General features: G+C 44.4%; 1 protein-coding gene across 2 annotated transcripts in view; it reads right to left on the bottom strand.

The window, feature by feature from the left end:
* Window positions 1-21,308, bottom strand: part of LOC134587388 (barrier-to-autointegration factor-like protein) — a 34,005-nt gene that overhangs the window by 4,187 nt on the left and 8,510 nt on the right. For both annotated transcript variants that reach the window (XM_063443716.1, XM_063443715.1), the window contains exon 2: window positions 6,071-6,204. In XM_063443716.1, the coding sequence (XP_063299786.1) occupies window positions 6,071-6,196 (126 nt within the window). In that variant the 5' untranslated portion in view covers window positions 6,197-6,204. The remainder of the gene's footprint in view (window positions 1-6,070; window positions 6,205-21,308) is intronic.

Consider the following 21,308-nt stretch of genomic DNA (forward strand, 5'->3'; position numbering starts at 1 on the left):
CTTGTAGCTAGTGTCTACGGACCAAATGTTAACCAAAGGAACTTCCTCCATAAGATGCTAACAAAAATTCCAACAACAAACCACATCCCAACAATAATATGTGGAGATTTCAACCATATATTACAACCCAATTTAGACACCACACTACCAAAAACATCCCTCAGGTACAAACACCTAAGCAAACAAACAACCCCGCTGATACGTCTACTCTCTGAATATGGTCTTTATGATATTTGGCGAACACACCACCCAGATGACCGGGAATATACATTCTTTTCCTCGGTTCATCACACCTATTCCAGGATCGACTATATACTAGTGAGCGGAGACCTACTACCGTATGCCACCTAGCCAACATAACATGGTCGGATCATGCGGCGACCTGGCTAACACTTAAGGATAACTTTGCATTCCGAGGGGCGACACCTTGGCGCCTAAACGAGACTATTACACAATCCAGAATTTAACACACAATTAGAGACAGAACTAACAACATGTTTCACCGCAAAACGCTCAACCAGATACGTCACCTGCTAACATATGGCTGGCGCATAAAGCGGTAATTCGGGGACATCTCATCAGCAGAGCATCACATTTAAAATGTAAATCCACCCAAGAATATACCAACCTTCTCAGATCCCTCAGAGATGAAACACAAGCCCACATTCTACAACCATCACCAGAAAAACTGCAGCAGATACAATTACAAAACCAGATTAACAACTTACATATGCTCAAAACAGTGAATATTATGAATAAATTGAAGTTTAACACATATACGCAGGCAAACAGAGCAGGGAAAGCATTAGCGTCGATACTTAGGCAGAAACACTAAAATGCCAAAATACCCTTCCTTATTAATGCAAAAGGCAATAAAATATGTAATCCACAGGATATCAATAATATGATGGCTGACTATTATGATACACTGTATAACTTAAATACAGACAACACACACCAGCCACTCCCATCTGATAACGATTTTCTATCAGAAGTGAGGACGCCTAAACTAACCTTGGATGACCAAGCACTGCTAGAACACCCCATCACCCTTAACGAAATATACCAAGCGATCAAAAAACTCCCCAAGGGGAAATCTCCGGGCCCAGACGGGTTCACAAATCTATACTATAAGACCTTTTCGCACGTGTTAGCACCCTATTTAGAGAAGTTATACAACCACATCCTACTTACAGGAGTTATACACCGAGAGATGATAAAAGCCCACATATCAACGTTGTCCAAACCTGGCAAACCACCACACAGATGTCAGAATTTGCGCCCAATCTCACTGTTAAATACAGACTTAAAAATGTTGGCAAAAATATATGCACTCCGTTTGGGTAACATTTTACCATCCCTCATTAATGAAGATCAAGTAGGATTTGTCAAGGGGAGGCAAGGTTCTGACGGAACTAGAAAATTAATAAATCTTATCCACAGAATACAACAAACTCATAAACCCAGTGTAGCCTTGTCACTAGACGCAGAAAAGGCGTTTGACAGGCTGCACTGGGGATATCTGGAAGCAGTCCTAAGACAATACAACTTCCCAGAACAATTCTTGACGCTAGTCGCGGCTCTATATAATATGCTAACGGCAAAAGTGATAAATGGAGGCTTCGCTTCCAAACAATTCCACATATCAAATGGGTGCAGGCAAGGCTGCCCATTGTCACCCTGATTGTATATATTAGCACTGGAGCTGCTAGAACAGCATATCAGGGAAAATCGCAACAAATCTGGGGTACCCATAGGCAACACAATGCACAAAATCACACTCTTTGCTGATGATGTGATGCTTACTCTGACCAAACCTGAAACATCTCTACTTACGCTGCAAACGATCATACAAAGGTTCAGTAACTGTTCATATTATAAACTCAATGTTACCAAAACCCAAGCCATGAGCTTTAACATCAGCAATACAAGACTCCAAAACCTCCAAACCAATTTCACATATGACTGGAGACGAGACCACCTCACATTCCTAGGAATAGCTTTTACACCGCACACACAAACTGTACCAAGCCAACTATGAGAAACTCCTTCGGGATATAAATAACCAAATGCTAGGCTGGAAGGGGAAATATGTATCGTGGATGGGTAGAATCGCAGCAGCAAAAATGATGATACTGCCACGTCTACAATACCTCTTCCGGACCTTACAAATCACTCTCCCACAGAGTTTCTTAAAACGAGCCCAAGGCTCTATAAACGCATTCATATGGGGTGGGAAAAGAGCCAGAACATCGGCAACTATCCTATATAGATCTTTTAAAAATGGAGGAATGGGGGTACCAAATGTCTCACAATACTACATGGCGGCTATAGTAAGCACGCTGGTGCACATACACCACCACACATACCCACTAGCCTGGACCCGAATAGAAATGGCGTATACCGAAGGGATACCACTTCACGTGCTGGCCTGGATACCAGTAAAGCTAAGGCCAAGATATAACAACATATGTCCAACTACAGCGACAACACTGAAAGTGTGGGACAGTTTAGTAAAAAATCAACATTCGCAAGCTCGTATCTCCAAAGTCTTCCAAATCCAAGCCCTAAATATACTAATCCCAGGGTTTGAATATAAAATATGGAACAATTATGGGGTATCTAACCTTTCACAAGTGATGGACAAAGGCCATATGATCGACTATGCCACTTTACGTAATAAATATAATCTCCCACCTGCGGCCCTATTTTCGTACCTACAAATGAAATCATGGGTATCTAAACACTATGATACCTCGCACACCCAAGAACACGCACTCACTGAGATAGACTACCTATGTTTAGCAAAAAAGCCTCCGCAACGACTATTGGCTACATTATATAGATTGATAGGACCAATTGAACACAAAGAAAAGTTTACCTATATTACAGCGTGGGAAAAGGAAATCAAACAGACATTGCTACCTGAAGAATGGCAGCAAACACAAGGGGCACATAAAAACCTCACGTTAAACACGGCACACATTGAACTCAGCAGGAAATGATTATACCGATGGTATATGGTACCAGCCAAACTCCACAAAATAGACCGCACAAAACCAGAAACATGCTGGAGATGCGGCATAGAACCGGGCACTATGACACATATCTGGTGGGAATGCCCCAATCTGCAGGCCTTTTGGTCTGCAATCTCACACGTAATAAAAAACATCACAGGGGTGACACTGCCGCATACACCCACGACATATTTACTACTTCTATGGCCCGAATCATTACAGAAACAAGATGCATACCTCGCATACCATATCACTATCGCAGCCTTAACTACCATAAGTAGACACTGGCTAAAAACTACCACTCCTAGTATACAACAATGCATAGAAGGGGTTAATGTAACCAAAGTATTCGAAAAAGCAGCGAGAGGAGCACGAACGTCAAATCTTTTTGGGCTCCTGCGTGGGATAAATGGGAAGCATGGGGCCAAAGGTGCGGATATGACCCGGAGACCCGGTGTTCGGTTTGGCCCTGCGTTCGGTCTCCGTTCAGCAGTTAAATTGCATGAAAATCCTTGCCATCCATACCTATTAATGCCTTCGCCTGCATTCCCTTGTTCGGTACTTTGTTTTAACCGAACGGGGGCTGTCTAGTCCCTCCGTTTGGAAGTTATGGCACTCTGGAGGTCTCAGCGGTGTTCGGTTGTTTGAGTGTCCGATTTGAGTTCCAGACACTCGACGACCAAACACCGCTGAGATTTCTGTGCGTAAGATGGCCGCCGCGCGTGGTTCGTATACCGAACAGCGGCCACCCAGGCACTTAACCTGCGGTTTTGAGAAGTGTGAACGCCTAACGAGGTGCACACTTCTCACTGAGTGGGTCTGGGGGTTCGGTAGTTTCATTCGTATGAAAACTACCGAACCCTCATACGAAAATACATACAGTTTTACAATACATAGCGATACAATTAGACGAATGCCGTTTTACATGAATTATGCAGGACAGGCTGAATACAATCCACTACAACTGCTTTCAATCTCTACTCTAATTCATATGAATACAGAATGCCAAAATGTACAGGAAAAGTGCCAGGAGAGATCTGGCAACTTTCTACCATGCCCATGTATTATGGCCATAAAAGGGTCTTTGTCAAGTCTTTTCAAAGATTCTCTCATGCAGCTTCTAATAATCTTTAATTTAAAATTTGCCCCATGAACTTTTGTTTTAGAAAGCAGTGTTTAAAATAGTGCTTGATTGCTAGTAGCCTGCATGAAATGTGAGATGGAAGTCTTAAACACGATGCCTGCAGAGTCTCATTTGTACATCCAGCAAGGAATTTTGGATAAATTGTGGGAACAATCTCTCAAAACTCTTTTTGCCTTGAGATGTGTAGGTAATGCACAAAAGTATATTTTTATATCTGCCGAGATTAGGCAGAAGTTGTATCATGTTTTGAGGTCTCCACAATATTTTCATACTTAGAAACTTAAAGACGTACATCTCTTTCAATTATTTATATAACTTGCACATAACCACTTACAATCTTCCTTTTATTAAATTTGTCTCATTGTCTGCAAGGCAGATTTTATTTTATTATGATATTCACAGATTGTATTGCAGAACTTGTTGTACTACAAAGAATGAATGTTAAATATCCTGCATGAAACTTATGTAAGTTTATACTTATGCAATATTTGGAGCACTCTTCTAAACCATCTGATATTTAATTTTCAGTTAAAGGAACACTATAGGGCAGGGATAGGCAACCTTCAGCACTCCAGATGTTGTGGACTACACCCCCCATAATGCTCTTACATCCATAATGCTGGCAAAACATCATGGGAGGTGTTGTCCAAAACATCTGGAGTGCCAAAGGTTGCTTATGTTTGCTATAGTGACAGGAACACAAACCTGTATTCTTGGCTCTATAGTGTTAAAAGCACTATCTAGCCCCCCGGTACCTCCTAAATATAGTACAATCTTACCTTTATTTCAGTCCGCTGGTGCTGGCTCTACCCCTGATCCGCCGCTTTGGCTGACATCAGAATTGACGATCTCAGCCAATAACAATGCTTTCCCATAGAAAAGGATGGGGTTGGCTGACATTGTTAATCCTGATGAACTCAACCAAGAAGGCAGGCCAGGGACAGAGCCATACATCACCCTGACCAATCAGCAATGGTGACCTCTCCTCCCCTTTCGACGTCACTGGAACCGAATGCGCATGCACGGCAAGTGCCACGCACTCATTCAAAGTGTCCATAGGAAAGCATTTCTCAATGCTTTCCTATGGACACTCTGCGCGATGGAGGCTGGATTAACCCCAAATGTTAACATAGCAGTTTCTCTGAAACTGTTATGTTTACATGTGAAGGGTTAAAACCTGAGGGACCTGGCACCCAGACCACTTCATTGAGCTGAAGTGGTCTGGGTGACTATAGTGTCCCTATCAACTGTAGTTTGCTCTAGTGACTAAAATTTTCCTTTAAACATGAAAATGGGGACAAAAACAAAACTCGGGAAAAAAAATGTAAAAAATTTATAGCAACAAATCCCAGCTACAAGAGTTAGCAGACTGAATACCCTCAGGGTTATTCACTAAAGAATTGTCAAACATTTAATGTGACAAATTTAAGTAGCTAAAAAAGGAAGCATAGTTATCCACGCGCCTTTCCTGAGAGGTTTTGCAAGGCACTGGATGTCCTCATGCAGAGGGTGAGTATGATCCAGGAAGCACCTCTAGTGGCTGCCTGATAGACAGCCATTAGAGGTAGTATTAGCTCTGCAATGTAAACATCACTAAATATTTCTTGGTAATGCAGACAGCTGAACCGTATGTGTTACCAAAGGACTGGAGCACACTATTAGCAGATTAAGATTGTATTTCCTGCAACAGCATGACTCAAAATTTAAAGTTGTACACTGGCTAGGTCTAAAAGTTACTTGCCACTGCAAGCCCGGAAGGTTCATAGCGGTGAATTTCCACTTGCCAATGGCTAGTGGGGAGTGGAATTTTGAGCCACGGTAACCATATTTTTAGTGCAGATAATCCAATAAAACATTTCACCCCCCCCCATAAAAATATAAAAAACAACTCAGCATCTGCAAATCTTACCTTATCGAAGCCTTGCTCTTCTAATTTACTTCCAAGAACTTCACCAATGCCTGCCAGAGCCGTGATGGGTTTATCACCCATAGGCTCAGACACAAAGTCCCTGTGCTTCTGAGATGTGTGCGACATGTTGCCTGCTTTACAGATGGTAAACAAGTTCAGAAAGAAGAATTATCACCCACTATATCATTTTAACTCAAATAGTTTTAAAAAAGCAGTGTTTAAGTTATTCTACTTTTGTAAATGGCAAGTTATGACAGTGTCAGATAAAAAATTATAACAAATCCTGGTCAGCTCTCATCTTGTGTTCCAACCAGCGGTGTATATACTGCGGTCGCAGCTGGTACCACCATCCACATTTTGCGGCCCCGGCCCGCACAGCACACCGCCGGGGCCTCATGTTAAGGGGTCCATTGGGTGGCCCATGGTGTCAGGGTCACCCTATGGATATGGATTGTGAGTAGGCCCGGTCTGCGCTGGGTGCTTTAACAGTGCGACCGGGCCCCCTGTGATGACATCACTGCTGGGAGGAAGTGATTCCCCGGTAACTCCTCCCAGCTATCAGCCCGCGCGGGAGGAAGCAGGAAGGAGTCAGAGTGGGAACTGACTCCCATCATACTGAGCCCCCACTGGACCCCAGGGAAAGTAACAAAAGGTAGGAAGAATTTTGTGTATGTGTCTGTATATGTATGTGTGTGTGTGTGTGTGTGTGTGTCTGTCTCTCTGTATGTGTGTGCCTGCGTGTCTGTATGTATGTATGTATGTATCTGTGAGTGTGTATGTATGTGTCTGTCGGGGGGGTGTCTGTGTGTATGTGTTTGTCAGTATGTGTCGGGGGGGGGGGGGGGGGAGGCCCACAGATCAGTTTCGCACCGGGGCCCCATGGATTGTGTGTACGCCACTGGTTCCAACATATACCAAACAATCAGAACAAGTTCTCCTCCAATAAGATTTTACAGGTTGTGGCCTTCTTTCCCATTGTAAAGGTCACCGTCTGCTTCCAGGAATACATAGGAGTCAAGCAGCCGCCAACATAGGCGTTGCTAGGTGGTTAAACAACCAAGGGCTTCAGCCCAAAAATATAGTTTTACCATATGTATTGGCACTCTCCCGTCTATAGTAGTGCTGGTATCAAGTTAGCCCACAACTACACCTTTGATAGTGGATGGAGAATACATTGTTTTACCTATGCAATACTTAGTAAATATTCCCCTAGACATACAAAGCTATAAATAAATATATATTAAAGGACCACTATAGTGCCAGGAAAACAAACTTGTTTAGTCAGAAACCCAAAAATCCATTGAGGAAAAAAAGCATATATTTAAAAATATATATTTTCAATGTCCCAATGTGTACATCCCTCAAGGCATGGCACAGACATATCGGACTGCACATTTAATGAGGACTTTCCAACTGAAAGGGGTGAGAGCTATCCAATAAGGGACGTCCTTTGAACCAAAAGCATTTGGATTAAGATTTTTTTTTTCTACTGGTGTTTACACACTGGGACTTTGAAAATATATATTTTTTTATATTTTTCCATTTTCCTTTATATGTTCTTTTTTCCCCCCCAATAGATTTTTGGGTATCTGACTATTAAACCATAGGGGTCCACTATAATATATTGTACATTGTGTGAACTAGGATTATAGGAAGCATACTTACAAGGGATTTTTTTTATCACTGTTTTATATGTTAAGAAGCATAAATAAGTGTATATACATGTATACTTCAATGCACCTTGAGATTTATTCACAGGTTTTAGGTTATGCAATTGTGCCCTTACCTACTTTTTTGAAAGTGAACAATATAAGTATGCAATAGCTCTGTTATTGAGCAAAGGACTGAAAACATTTGCTAATGCAGTTCCTATATCTAATGAAAAATGTGTGAAATATACATTCTTTCTGCATTATATTATGAATGCGGTATAACATTTACAAAAATATATTTAGCAGCCAATTAAGCTCATCCAAAATACACCCAATGCCCCGCAGCAAAAAAATTTGTATATACTATGTATATTTTTAAAAAGTGGCACAATTATACATGCACGCAGTTACACATACATAAGCAATGTTACAGATACAATCACGCATACTGTTACACAAACACAATCATACGTCTCTCACGAGTTCCAGCATTCAGAGGGTTGCTATGGTAAACCGCACCAACACTATGAACAGCCAAAGCCTACAGGAGTCAAGTCATTGGGCTGCTCCCCACAAAAGTACTCCCTGCTCCCTCCTCTCCATTTTTCTATTTTTTTTTTTTTTTTTATTTATGGCATATTGCCATTCATTACTATTAGTGCTGAGTACCCTATTCTGGCCAGACTAAAATTAATAAACAGCAAAATTTAGATCTGGGGATTTTCGAGGCCCCCTCAGGGCTCTCGGCCAGGTCAAACCCCCCTCTGCAGCCTTAGAAAGCCACTAGGGACTCTGTACTAATTTTATATACACACACATGCATGCCACCCTTCAAACAAAACGCACTTAAATTACTTAAGTTCATATTTAACTTAGTTTATTGTCAAAATTTCAGTTAGACTAAGCCAATGTTAATTTTGGCAGCAAATTTATATTTAGTTATCATAATCTTTGGACTAAAGCCATTTTAGTCATTAAGTGTTCTTGCATAGCAAGACCACTTAATGTTATCTCACATATATATTATTATTATTATTCTTATTATAGCCAAATTTGCCACCCTAACTCCTCCCACAGTTTTTACACTACATAGCCGAAAATTTACCAAAACGTGCAGATTGTTCCCGATCGGATTGCTATTACTTTGTAGAACATTTCGCCGAATGGTTCACGGAATATTCTTGTGGTTCTTGTGGCAAAATTTGTCCCATAGGAATGAATGGCAAAGCTAGAGTGGGAGCTGGCAAAAGCTGAAAAATCAGGACATGATTTCTAAACTGCCACCACTCCCTCATTTTCAGGCCCACCTACACAAATCTTATATCAAAACGTTCAGCTATCCCTGCTGCCACTAAAAATGTCCACAGCTAAGTCGTATTCCTTATAGTTTTCACAATATGACCATTTGTTTGCAACTCACGCAGTCCATTGACATTCATTGAAACTCCACTCTGCAAAGCTCACATTTGAAGGGCAATTTCTAAACTGCGACTGTGCCTTCATTGTTAATATCTCAGAGACATACTATACATCAAAATGTAGGTATGGGTCTTGTGATTCTCACAATATAAAGCTCTTCGCTGTAGGATGTATAGTTTTAAAAATATGACCGTTTGAAGATGGCAACCGCAAAAATACTCTGACCTGTGCAAGGCTGCAGCAGCAAGTGATGTCATAGACATGCACCTGCTAATGGTTTCTATAACTGTATGTTTTAATGTAACCGTGAAGCACTTTGGGCAACAACGTTGCAATTAAATGTGCTATATAAATAAATAATAACAGTTACTCCGCCCACTCCAGTTGTAGACTACTGGTGGAGGCAAGAACACTTCACAATTTCCCCAGAAATTGTAGCTTTTCTAGTTTGAATTGTTTTAGTCGTCCAAATTAACACTGAACTAAGCTAACTTTCAAGTTACATACAATTATACGGACACAGTAGGCACCCAAAGCACTTCGGCTCATTGAAGTGGTCTGGGTGCAGTGTCCGATCACCCTTAAAGGGACACTATAGTGACCTGAACAACTTTAGCTTAATGAAGCAGTTTTGGTGTATAGAACATGCCCAGGCCCGTCGCTAGCACACAGGCAAAACAAGCAATTGCTTGGGGCCCCGAGCTGGCCCGGGGCCCCAAGCAGAGCCCATGCTTGTTTTGCTTTCTTTAAGGCTGCAGCCGCCTGAGCGCTCTATAGAGAGCCTCAGGCGGCTGCAGCACTCCTGGTTACCTCTCCCGTCTACCTCCTGCCAGGCTGCCTGTCACTCAGTCCGGCCGGGTACCGCGCGGCGCGGTACAGGAACAGGGGATTCAGTTTCCTGTTCCCGGCCGGACGGACATGAAGTGTACACTGTGCTCACTTCCTTTTAGTCCGGCCGCGGCCGGGAACAGGAAACTGTCTGCTGAATCTCCTGACCTGTACCACGCGGTACCCGGCCGGAGTGAGTGACAGCCAGAAGCCCAGAACTGGAGTCTTGAGGTAGAGAGCGAGGAGCTCGGCCACGCTACATGGTCCAGGGAAGGGAAGAGGACTGAATTACTAGGGTAGGGCCGGAGTAAAAGAAAACAAAAACCAGGGAGGGGGAGAGCAAGTAGGACACAGGGAGGGGGAGGGGGAAGTAAGAAGGACACGGGGAGGGGGGACTAAGTCTAAGAAGGACATGGGGTAGTGGAATAAGAAGGGAGAGGGGGGGGAGTAAGAAGGACATGGGGTGGGGGAATAAGAAGGACACAGGGAGGGCGGAGTAAGAACTTCTTACTCCCCCCTCCCTGTGTCCTTCTTACTCCCCCCCCTCCCTGTGTCCTTCTTATTCCCCCACCCCATGTCCTTCTTACTTCCCCCTCCCTTCTTATGTTATTCCACTACCCCATGTCCTTCTTAGTCCCCCCCTCCGAGGGGGGGACTAAGAAGGACATGGGGTAGTGGAATAACATAAGAGGGGGGGACTAAGAAGGACATGGGGTAGTGGAATAACATAAGAAGGGAGGGGGGACTAAGAAGGACATGGGGTAGTGGAATAACATAAGAAGGGAGGGGGGACTAAGAAGGACATGGGGTAGTGGAATAAGAAGGGAGGGGGGAAGTAAGAAGGACATGGGGTGGGGGAATAAGAAGGACACAGGGAGGGGGAGTAAGATTCCCCCCTCCCTGTGTTCTTCTTATTCCCCCACCCCATGTCCTTCTTAGTCCCCCCTCCCTTCTTATGTTATTCCACTACCCCATGTCCTTCTTAGTCCCCCCCTCGGAGGGGGGGACTAGGAAGGACATGGGGTAGTGGAATAACATAAGAAGGGAGGGGGGACTAAGAAGGACATGGGGTAGTGGAATAAGAAGGGGGGGAAGTAAGAAGGACATGGGGTAGTGGAATAAGAAGGACACAGGGAGGGGGGGACTAAGAAGGACATGGGGTAGTGGAATAACATAAGAAGGGAGGGGGGAGTAAGAAGGACATGGGGTAGTGGAATAAGGGGAAGGGGGAGGGGGAGTAAGAAGCACACGGGGAGGGGAATAAGAAGGACACAGATAGGGGGAGGGGGAGTAAGAAGGACAGGGGAAGGGGGAGTAAGAAGGACATGGGGTGAGGGAATAAGAAGGACACAGGGAGGGGGAGGGGGAGTAAGAAGGACAGGGGAAGGGGGGAGTAAGAAGGACAGGGGAAGGGGGGAGTAAGAAGGACAGGGGAAGGGGGGAGTAAGAAGGACAGGGGAAGGGGGGAGTAAGAAGGACAGGGGAAAGGGGAGTAAGAAGGACATGGGGTGATGGAGTAAGAAGCACACGGGGAGGGGAATAAGAAGGACACGGGGAGGGGGAGGGGGGAGTAAGAAGGACAAAGGGAGGGGGAGGAGATGAGGAGAACACAGGGAAGGGGGGTGAGGAGAACACAGAGAGGGGGCAGGTGCAGAGCTCTATGGGACGAAAGAGAGAGCTCTATAGGAAAGGGGGCAGGACAGGGAGCTCTTTCACACTACACCGCCGCGCACACACACATAATGCATCAGTAAAGTGACACTTTTATCCCTCCTCAAGGGGTCCCCTCTCTCAGCAGCCAGCCAACCACGTGATCTCGGCTGCCGGCAAAAAAGAAAACCTCCTCGGAGTCAGCAGTCATCATGAAGCGGAATTATGCTTCAGGAAGCCAGAAAAGAAAGAAGAGAAAGGAAGAGGAGGATAAGAAAAAACAAGATAGTGTAAGTGATAAATTACATACACTAGATCAGGGGTAGGCAACCTACGGCACTAGTGCCATGCACGGCACTCGAGGTGTCTTTGCACGGCACTCAAGGCTGCTAGAGCCAAACAGGCTCTGGCCTATCAGGAGTCCCAGTAAAACTTCAGATATCTGCTAATCCGAAAAGGTGGTGAAGGACAATCCTCAGTTTATGCATTGCAGCACGTAGAGGTAGTGATCTCAGATCACTTCCTCCCAGCACTTGTGAATGGGAATCCACACTGTAGTAGAGCAGCTCGCAGTTGCTGTTGCAGCTCCTGTCCTTGACATGTACCTGGCCGGCCTAGTCTCCACTGGAAGCCACCCACACTGCTAGATATACACAGAAATGCAGAATAACCCTCCCCTCATACAAATAATATGGACAGCCCACACACAAACATACACACAATCCGCACAAACGAAACACCACTAACAATCCACATACATGCACACAACCCCACATGCAATACCCCAAACTGCCCCCACACACTACCAAACACACACTGTGACATATCCATCCCCACACACACAATTCCACAAGCAGCCCCCATACACAGCCCACATTCATATGTATCATACACAATACCATAAACTACTCATGAACATATACAATATAATAGCTCCTATACGCAGGGCCGTCTTTAACGCGGGGCAAACTGGGCAGCTGCACCGTGAGCCCTGCAGGCCTCAACTATTTCTAACCCTCTGGCCGATAATCCGCACACTAAGGAGGCCCACCGGGTGGCCCATGCACAAAGGACCACCCGGTGGGCTTCTGTCAGCAGGGGCCCCGTTGCACGCTGAGGCACTTTAACAGTGCAAGCGGGCCCATTGCTTTTCGGCAGCAGGCTGGGAGGAAGTGACGGCCGCGCATCACTTCCTCCCACAAAGAGAGGAGCGTGCAGGAAAGAAGAGTAGGCAGATTGGAGGGGGGCTGTGTCAGTATGTTTGTGTGTCAGTATGTCTTTGTGTGTCAGTATATCTGTGTGTGTGTGTGTCAGCATGTCTGTGTGTCAGTATGTCTGTGTGTCAGTATATCTTTGTATATGTCAGCATGTCTGTGTGTGTGTGTATCTGTGTGTGTGTGCAAATTTCAGTGTGTATATATCTCTGTGTGTGTGTGTATATGTGCATACATCTCAGCATTCACACACTAACACTACACACAAATACACCCCTGCATTCAAATTTCAACACTACGTACAAACACATGTCTGTTTTGCACACCAAAATTATATGTAAATACACCCCTGCATTCAAAAACCAACACTACGCAAATACATGCTTGCAATCACGCCAACACCACATACAAACATATTCCATACAAAAACCTGTTTACATTAAAACACACAAAAACTGCTTAGTGCTAAATACAGACCTGCAAACATGGGTAAATGGTAGAGCCCCAGCTGTCAATGCATTTCTGGAGTTGCACGACAGATGGGGATCTACCTTTTTAATCACCCGGGCAACAGGGAGACCCCCAAAAATTCTTGCACCTCTCTACTTTAGGTCCACCACTGCGTTGAGGTGGAGGACGTGATTGCATGCCTGGGCAGGGGTACAGGGTCCAGAGGGCCCCAAGCAAATGCTTTGCCCAGGGTCCAGTTACTATTAACCCCTTAAGGACACATGACATGTGTGACATGTCATGATTCCCTTTTATTCCAGAAGCTTGGTCCTTAAGGGGTTAAAGACGGCCCTGCATATACGCACAAATAAAACGATACAAAGCAATTACAGTAAAAATAACAAGCAGCATACACACCTCAATTTAAAAATAAAAAATAAGACCGGCACGCTACGGGACATCACATTCCTATATCGGCACAGTGCTGCTAAAAGGTTGACTACCCCTGCACTAGATAAAATAGCTCTACTTGTCTTGTATAAATGGTGTAATTTTGCAGCAGGTAAGCTAGCAAAAATATGTTTGTTAGCTACCTGCCTGACGGCAAATGCTGCTTGTAACGAACAGTTAGTGCAACTACAGTATCAGGACAACCCACATGTTTTACTGGTATTGTTTATTAACTATTTAAGGTATTATAGTCATCTGTTGTAACTTTATAATAACCATCCAGATACTGTTTATAGACAGTTTAACCAACTAATAACCCTTAACAAAGTGTTAGGAATATCTGGTCTGTCTATGTAATGTTTATAGACGTTTTAAAAATGGTTTCTTACAGGTTTACAAAATTTTTGAATCATTACCCGATACCTAATATATTATATGATAGATATAATGTATGTGTGCTACAATAAACTGTTAATTTACAGCACTACTAATAATTAGTAAACACGTTATTATAATTTCATTGTCTGTTAACAGTAAAAAGACTGCTAACAGTTAAATTACAATTAACTAAAGATTAATTAACTATCAATTCACCATCTATTGATGATTTTTATTATAAAGTGTTACCATCTTTTCTTTCTCCCTCAAGGTGCTTTGCTTAAATTTCTCAGCCCTCAGGCTCTTCCTAAGGATACCTCCACTGATGAAGGTAGAGTGAATTATAGCTGATAGCCTGCACAGCCCCGAGTTTAAACTGATAAGTGTGTGCTGGCATATTGTTAGAAAAAAAACAGTGTAAATCACAATTGAATTCCCACCAAACTTGTGTAAAAAGCACCAGTCACTTTTGCCCATGGACATTTCAGAATTTTTAATATACAGTTTAATATACAGTAGTGCCGGTCAAATTTCTAGGTGTCAGACACTCAGTGATGCATTCTGTACAACAGATGAATTATATTAATAAAAACATTATTTTTCCCCAGCTAAACCGTCAATAGCATCTCTCACAGTGGAAGACACTGCATCCAAAACAGAAATTGAGTCTGCACCACTTCCCAACACTGAGGTTACCTCTACAGCTCAAGGTACCACAAGCACTGTAATTATAGCTGATGACCTTGCGCAGTGGCCAGCAGTCCTGACTGATAGTGTGCGCTGTCAAATTGTTAAAAAAGGACCAGTGCAAGTCAAAAACTATGTATTCCCCCAAAATTCTGAGAATCCACCTTGAAGATTCACAAATGAGAATTACCGTATTTTTCGCTCCATAAGACGCACTTTTTTTCCCCTCAAAAGTGAGGGGAAATGTCTGTGCGTCTTATGGAGCGAATATGATGCTTTACTTACCTGTCTTGCAGCGTTGGCCGGCAGCACAGGGCGCACCGCGGTAGTGGAACTTGAATTTCATGTTCCGGTTTCCGGCGGGACTGAAAGGAAGTGCGCACAAGCTGAGTGCGCACTTCCTTTCAGTCCCGCCGGAAACCGGAACATGAAATTCAAGTTCCACTACCGCGGTGCGCCCTGTGCTGCCGGCCAACGCTGCAAGACAGGTAAGTAATTATAGGACAAGGGGAGGGGGACAGTATGGGAGGGAGATGAAGTCTATGGGGAGGGAGGGGGATGAAGTCTATGGGGAGGGGGGGGATGGAAGTCTATGGGGAGGGGTGGGGATGGAAGTCTATGGGGGGGGGGGTGGAAGTCTATGGGGAGGGGGGGGATGGAAGTCTATGGGGAGGGGGGGATGGAAGTCTATGGGGAGGGGGGGATGGAAGTCTATGGGGAGGGGGGGATGGAAGTCTATGGGGAGGGGGGGGATGGAAGTCTATGGGGAGGGGGGGGATGGAAGTCTATGGGGAGGGGGGGGATGGAAGTCTATGGGGAGGGGGGGATGGAAGTCTATGGGGAGGGGGGGGATGAAGTCTATGGGGAGGGGGTGGATGAAGTCTATGGGGAGCGGGTGGATGAAGTCTATGGGGAGGGGGTGGATGAAGTCTATGGGGAGGGGGTGGATGAAGTCTATGGGGAGGGGGTGGGTGAAGACTATGGGGAGGGGGTAAGTGAAGACTATGGGAGAGAGGAGAAGACTATGGAAGGGGGGGACACTATGGGACAGGGGAGAAAAAAAATATTCTGTACAAACTGTCCCATAGTAAGAAACACTATGGGACAGTTTGTTCAGAATATTTTTTTTCTGGGTTTCTTCCTCTAAAAACTAGGTGCGTCTTATGGTGAGGTGCGTCTTATGGAGCGAAAAATACGGTACATGAGAAGCATGAAAAATGGGGAGAAAATTCTTAGATCGTGGATGTTATATTCCATGAGCACAGACTCAGTGTTCTGTTTTGCCTGCACTGTTTTTGGGAAGCGTGACAATGCCTTAAGCAACTGTGGCTTCCGTACATGGAGGAACCTAGCTCATCATTTAAAATTACACGAATATTCAAAGGGTCATTGTGACAATATGACAAACTGGCATGAGCTGCAGAGGAGACTGCAAACCAATACAACCATAGATCGAAGACAACAAAGCTTGATGCAGATAGAGATTGAGCATTGGAAATGTGTCATAAGGAGAGTGATTGCTATAATTTGTCACTTAGCAGAACGCAACCAGGCTTTAAGAGGGACCACAAGTGAGCTGTATGACCCGCACAATGGGAATTTTCTGGCACAAGTTGAACTGATGGCACAGTTCGATTCAGTTATGACTGAACACATAAGAAGGATACAAAACCAAGAGACAAGAGTGCATTACTTGAGTGGAACTATTCAAAATGAAATAATTGCACTAATTGGAAACAAGGTACTGGAAGAGATTGTGAGAAGAGTACACCGAGTAAAGTATTACTCTGTTATTATGGATTGCACTCCTGATGTCAGTCATAAGGAACAGCTTTCCATTGTTCTGAGAATTGTTAATTGCGAACCATCTGTGTCCATTGCAGAACATCTTTGGATTTTTAGATGTTGAAGAAACAACTGGTAAGGGCCTGACTGAAGTCCTACTTGACCACCTGCAGAAACACAGCCTGAGTCTTTCTGACTGCCGTGGTCAGTCTTATGACAATGGCAGCAATATGATGGGCCATAAACAGGGTGTTCAGGCAAGAATTTTGCAATTGAACAGCAAAGCATTTTGCATTCCATGCAGCAGTCATACACTTAACCTGGTTGTGGCAGATGCTGCTAAGTCCTCAGTGCTGTCCATCTCCATCTTTGGTGTGTTGCAAAGACTCTATAACTTATTCAGTTCCTCTGTGCAACGCTGGGCAGTTCTAAAGGAACATGTAAAGCAGCTCACTTTAAAACCTTTGTCAACAACAAGATGGGAAGCTCGAATTGACTGCGTGAAGGTGGTGCGATACCAGTTACCAGAGATCCTGGATGCATTGTCTGCACTCCAGATGTTTGCTATACAGAAGGGGGACTCCGAGACCATGTCCAGTGCTAAAAGCTTACATGGTGAGATGAAGACCTGGTCTTTTCTTCTTTGCACAATGACCTGGTACAATGTTTTGTACCAGATCAATCATGTCAGCAAGCTGCTACAAAGTCCAAATGTTTCAATGGAAACACTTAGATCGGAAACAGAAGGAGTAAAATACTACCTTGAAAACTTCAGGGAAAAAGGGATTGCATCCTGTCAAACTGATGCAAAGGAGATTGCAGAAAATCTGGATATGGAAATGACCCTTCCTGAGAAAAGGCAGCGTAAAAAGAAAAGGCAGTCTCTATATGAAGGAACAGAGGACACTCAGTATACTCCAGATGAGACTTTCAGAAGAGACTTCTTTCTGCCCATGGTTGACACAGCCCTCAGAAGCCTAAATGACAGGTTTTCAAGATTGAAGGGTGTTTATGACCTTTATGACTTTCTCTTCTCAAAGGACAACATGAAGCAGACAAAGAATGGAAAGCTTCATGAACGATGCAAAAAATTGGAACAGACCCTCCATGACATTGATGCTGATGACCTGGCACTTGAGATCAATTCATCTCTCTACACTTTTCCAGACCATGTAGCCACTTCCCCATTTGACATGCTTAATTACATATACAGTGAGAAGCTACTGGATTTGTACAGTAATTTAAGCATTGCTTTGCGTCTACTCCTGACTCTCCCTGTGTCAGTGGCCTCTGGTGAGAGGAGCTTTTCAGCTTTGAAGCTGATAAAAAATTACATGAGGTCCACCATGGGCCAAGAAAGGCTCACAGGACTGGCACTTACATCAATTGAGCGTGATGTTCGCCAGTCTTTGGACATGGAGGACATTGTGATTGCCTTTGCAGAAAACAAGGTTCGCAAACAGCAGTTTTAGATCATTTGCACATGTTTGTAAGAACTGAAAAATGTTAATGTGTGTGTTTTAAGTATGTTGGATTTAGTTATTGTGCACTTTTTTAATGTATATTGGATTGTATGGTACAGTGGTGTTTTTTGCAAATGTTCATTTCTTGAAAATGTTCAAATTTCATGCACATTAAATGCAACAGTAGTATTTGCACTGTTAACCTCCTTTTTTATATATATAAGGTGTGGGTGAACTTAAACTGTATGGCTATATTGTGGTTCCTGTAGGCTTTGCGTGCGTAAGGTGGGGAGGGCGTGGAGGGGGGGGGGCCTCCATGTCTATTTTGCTTGGGGCCCCCAAATTCCTTCAAACGGCCCTGAACATGCCCCTGCAGCCTCACTGCTCAATCCTCTGCCATTTAGGAGTTAAATCCCTTTGTTTATGAACCATAGTCACACCTCCCCCTGCATGTGACTCGCACAGCCTTCCATAAACACTTCCTGTAAAGAGAGCCCTATTTAGGCTCTCTTTATTGCAAGTTCTGTTTAATTAAGATTTTCTTATCCCCTGCTATGTTAATAGCTTGCTAGACCCTGCAAGAGCCTCCTGTATGTGTTTAAAGTTCAATTTAGAGATTGAGATACAATTATGTAAGGTAAATTACATCTGTTTGAAAGTGAAACCAGTTTTTTTTCATGCAGGCTCTGTCAATCATAGCCAGGGGAGGTGTGGCTAGGGCTGCATAAACAGAAACAAAGTGATTTAACTCCTAAATGACAGAATTGAGCAGTGAAATTGCAGGGGAATGATCTATACCATGGGTCGTCAACCTGGTCCCTACCGCCCACTAGTGGGCGTTTCAGGATTGCAGGTGGGCGGTAGGGATTTCCAGGTTGACAGTGCGGGCGGGTGCGAGCCGGCGGTACCCGTGCGACTGGGTACCGCTGTGACCATTTGCGGCTCCAGCCGGCCGCCTTCCAAAGTGTCCATCGGGTGGCCCATACTGTCAGGGCCACCCGATGGATGCGGATTGTAAGAGGGCCCGGTCAGCGCTGGGAGCTTTAACAGCGTGACCGGGCCCCCTGTGATGACATCACAGAGCTGGGAGGAAGTGATTCCCCGGTCACTCCTCCCAGCTAAAACTGAGAGCCGCGCGGGAGGAAGCAGAGGGAGTCAGAGTGGGAACTCTGACTCCCATCCACCTGAGCCACCACTGGACCCCAGGAAAAGTCATCCTCCTGCACCTTAAAGGTAGGAAACAGGAGGGTGACTTAAATATAATGTGTGTGTGTGCGTGTATGTGTCTGTCTTTGTATATATGTGAGTGTCTGCGCGTCTAGTGTCTGCGCGTCTAGTGTCTGCGCGTCTAGTGTCTGCGCGTCTAGTGTCTGCGCGTCTAGTGTCTGCGCGTCTAGTGTCTGCGCGTCTAGTGTCTGCGCGATGGAAGGCTGTGTAGGATCTGAAATGCCCCTTTTATATTCCTCATTTTAAATACCCAAACCAAGTACTGTGAAAATCAATGTTTTGTATACCGTCTTTAAAGATATATTTTTCTATGCTTTAAGATGACCGATGGCTATGGAATTTGCTGAGCTCAACAGAATGACGATACCTCCCCCAGAGACAAACACCCTTATCACCCTTATACCCTTGAAGAATAAGCCATGTGTCAACAAAGGAAGAAATGAGAAGACACATAGCAACTAAAAGTATCCAATGAAAAGCTTACAACACAATTCAACAAAATGTTTACAGCTTAGGTTATACAATGTATATGTGCTGAATGGGACAATTTGTGGCTATAAAAGCCACGTCCAGACTGCTGTAATACAGAAGGATTTTCCTACTGAACTTCACGTGTCAGTGTGATTATTTATCTCCTCATGCATGAGCTATACCTTGAACGTATTGATTAGGACTGACAATATACAACAGAGGGCAAAAGAATCTATTTCAGCTTGGTGCCTAACGTGGGGCCGTAGCCTGTGTTGGTCGATGCCGAACAAGAGAGGAGCGGGACAAGCTGCGAAGGACGGAATAGGAGACTGATCACCTCCGTGACACGGTAAGAATAACCCCTTTTGTGTCTTATTCAGCCGTTGTCTGTCCTTTGCAAGTAAGTCCACAACTCCCAAGGTCGGCTCCGGCGGACACCAAAGACAGGTATATCTTGGCTACGGTCCAGTTATTTACAGAACCCCTTACCTGCCTGTTGTATGTTGTCACTATGTTAGGTTAAATCAGGACAGTGTTTTGTCTCTTACTCCCTATGTGAGAACTGTTCCAGATACTTAGATATTTCCAAAACAAATAAAACAGGCGGTTTTATAGTGAGTACTTCATAACAGAGGGGAAGGAGTCCACAAGTGCGTGAGTGCAGGGACTAACTATACAGAGGGGAAGGAGTCCACAAGTGCGTGAGTGCAGGGACTAACTATACAAAGTGAGGAGCCCACAAGTGCGTCTGTGCAGGGGCAGGTCTCCCTTTTGGACCCCGGGATTGAAGTTACAAGAGATATACGTCTGGGTGTTAAGGAACATTCTTAAGAATCAGTTTTTACTGAAGGGAACAAGGAGAAATCACCTACCTGTTTATTGATTTCTGTGTATCTGTTTCTGTTTTATGTCTTATTGATAAGAGGGGAGAGTGGTCATACTCCCCTCGAACCGTATGTAGATCTATACTCAGTTGAGTCTAAAGATCCGGTGACCGGTCTACGTTTTGGGAAGACGCACGGGGTCACCTATGGCAGTCGAGCACAGTAGACGTTCTGTTTGTTTCTCGGCTCTATATTTCTCTCTCTTTTTTTTCTCTTCTTGTCTGTGACAATTCTGTGTATCTGTTTCTGCTTATGTTTTATGTCCTATTGATAAGAGGAGAGAGTGGTCATACTCCCCTCGAACCGTATGTAGATCTATACTCAGTTGAGTCTATAGATCTGGTGACCGGTCTACGTTTTGGGAAGACGCACGGGGTCACCCGTGGCAGTCGAGCACAGTAGACGTTCTGTTTGTTTCTCGGCTCTATATTTCTTTCTCTTTTTCTCTTCTTGTCTGTGACAATGGGTCAAAAATGTTCAATCCCTGCCGGGGGCAGCCTAGCAGTAGACATTGTAATGCAGAGGGAGGGCAAAAAGGCGGTAAAATCTGCAGGAAAAATTGCTCAGATGTGTGGGATAGATATAAGGACGGGGGGAAGGTTACAACCAGAAGAATGGCGATTACTGCTCACAGAGAAACGGGGCAAGTTAACAGACAAAAAGCTGTTAGATACAGCGGA

This window comes from Pelobates fuscus, chromosome 2 (assembly GCF_036172605.1).
Source record: "Pelobates fuscus isolate aPelFus1 chromosome 2, aPelFus1.pri, whole genome shotgun sequence".
In the NCBI taxonomy this organism is placed as follows: domain Eukaryota; kingdom Metazoa; phylum Chordata; class Amphibia; order Anura; family Pelobatidae; genus Pelobates; species Pelobates fuscus.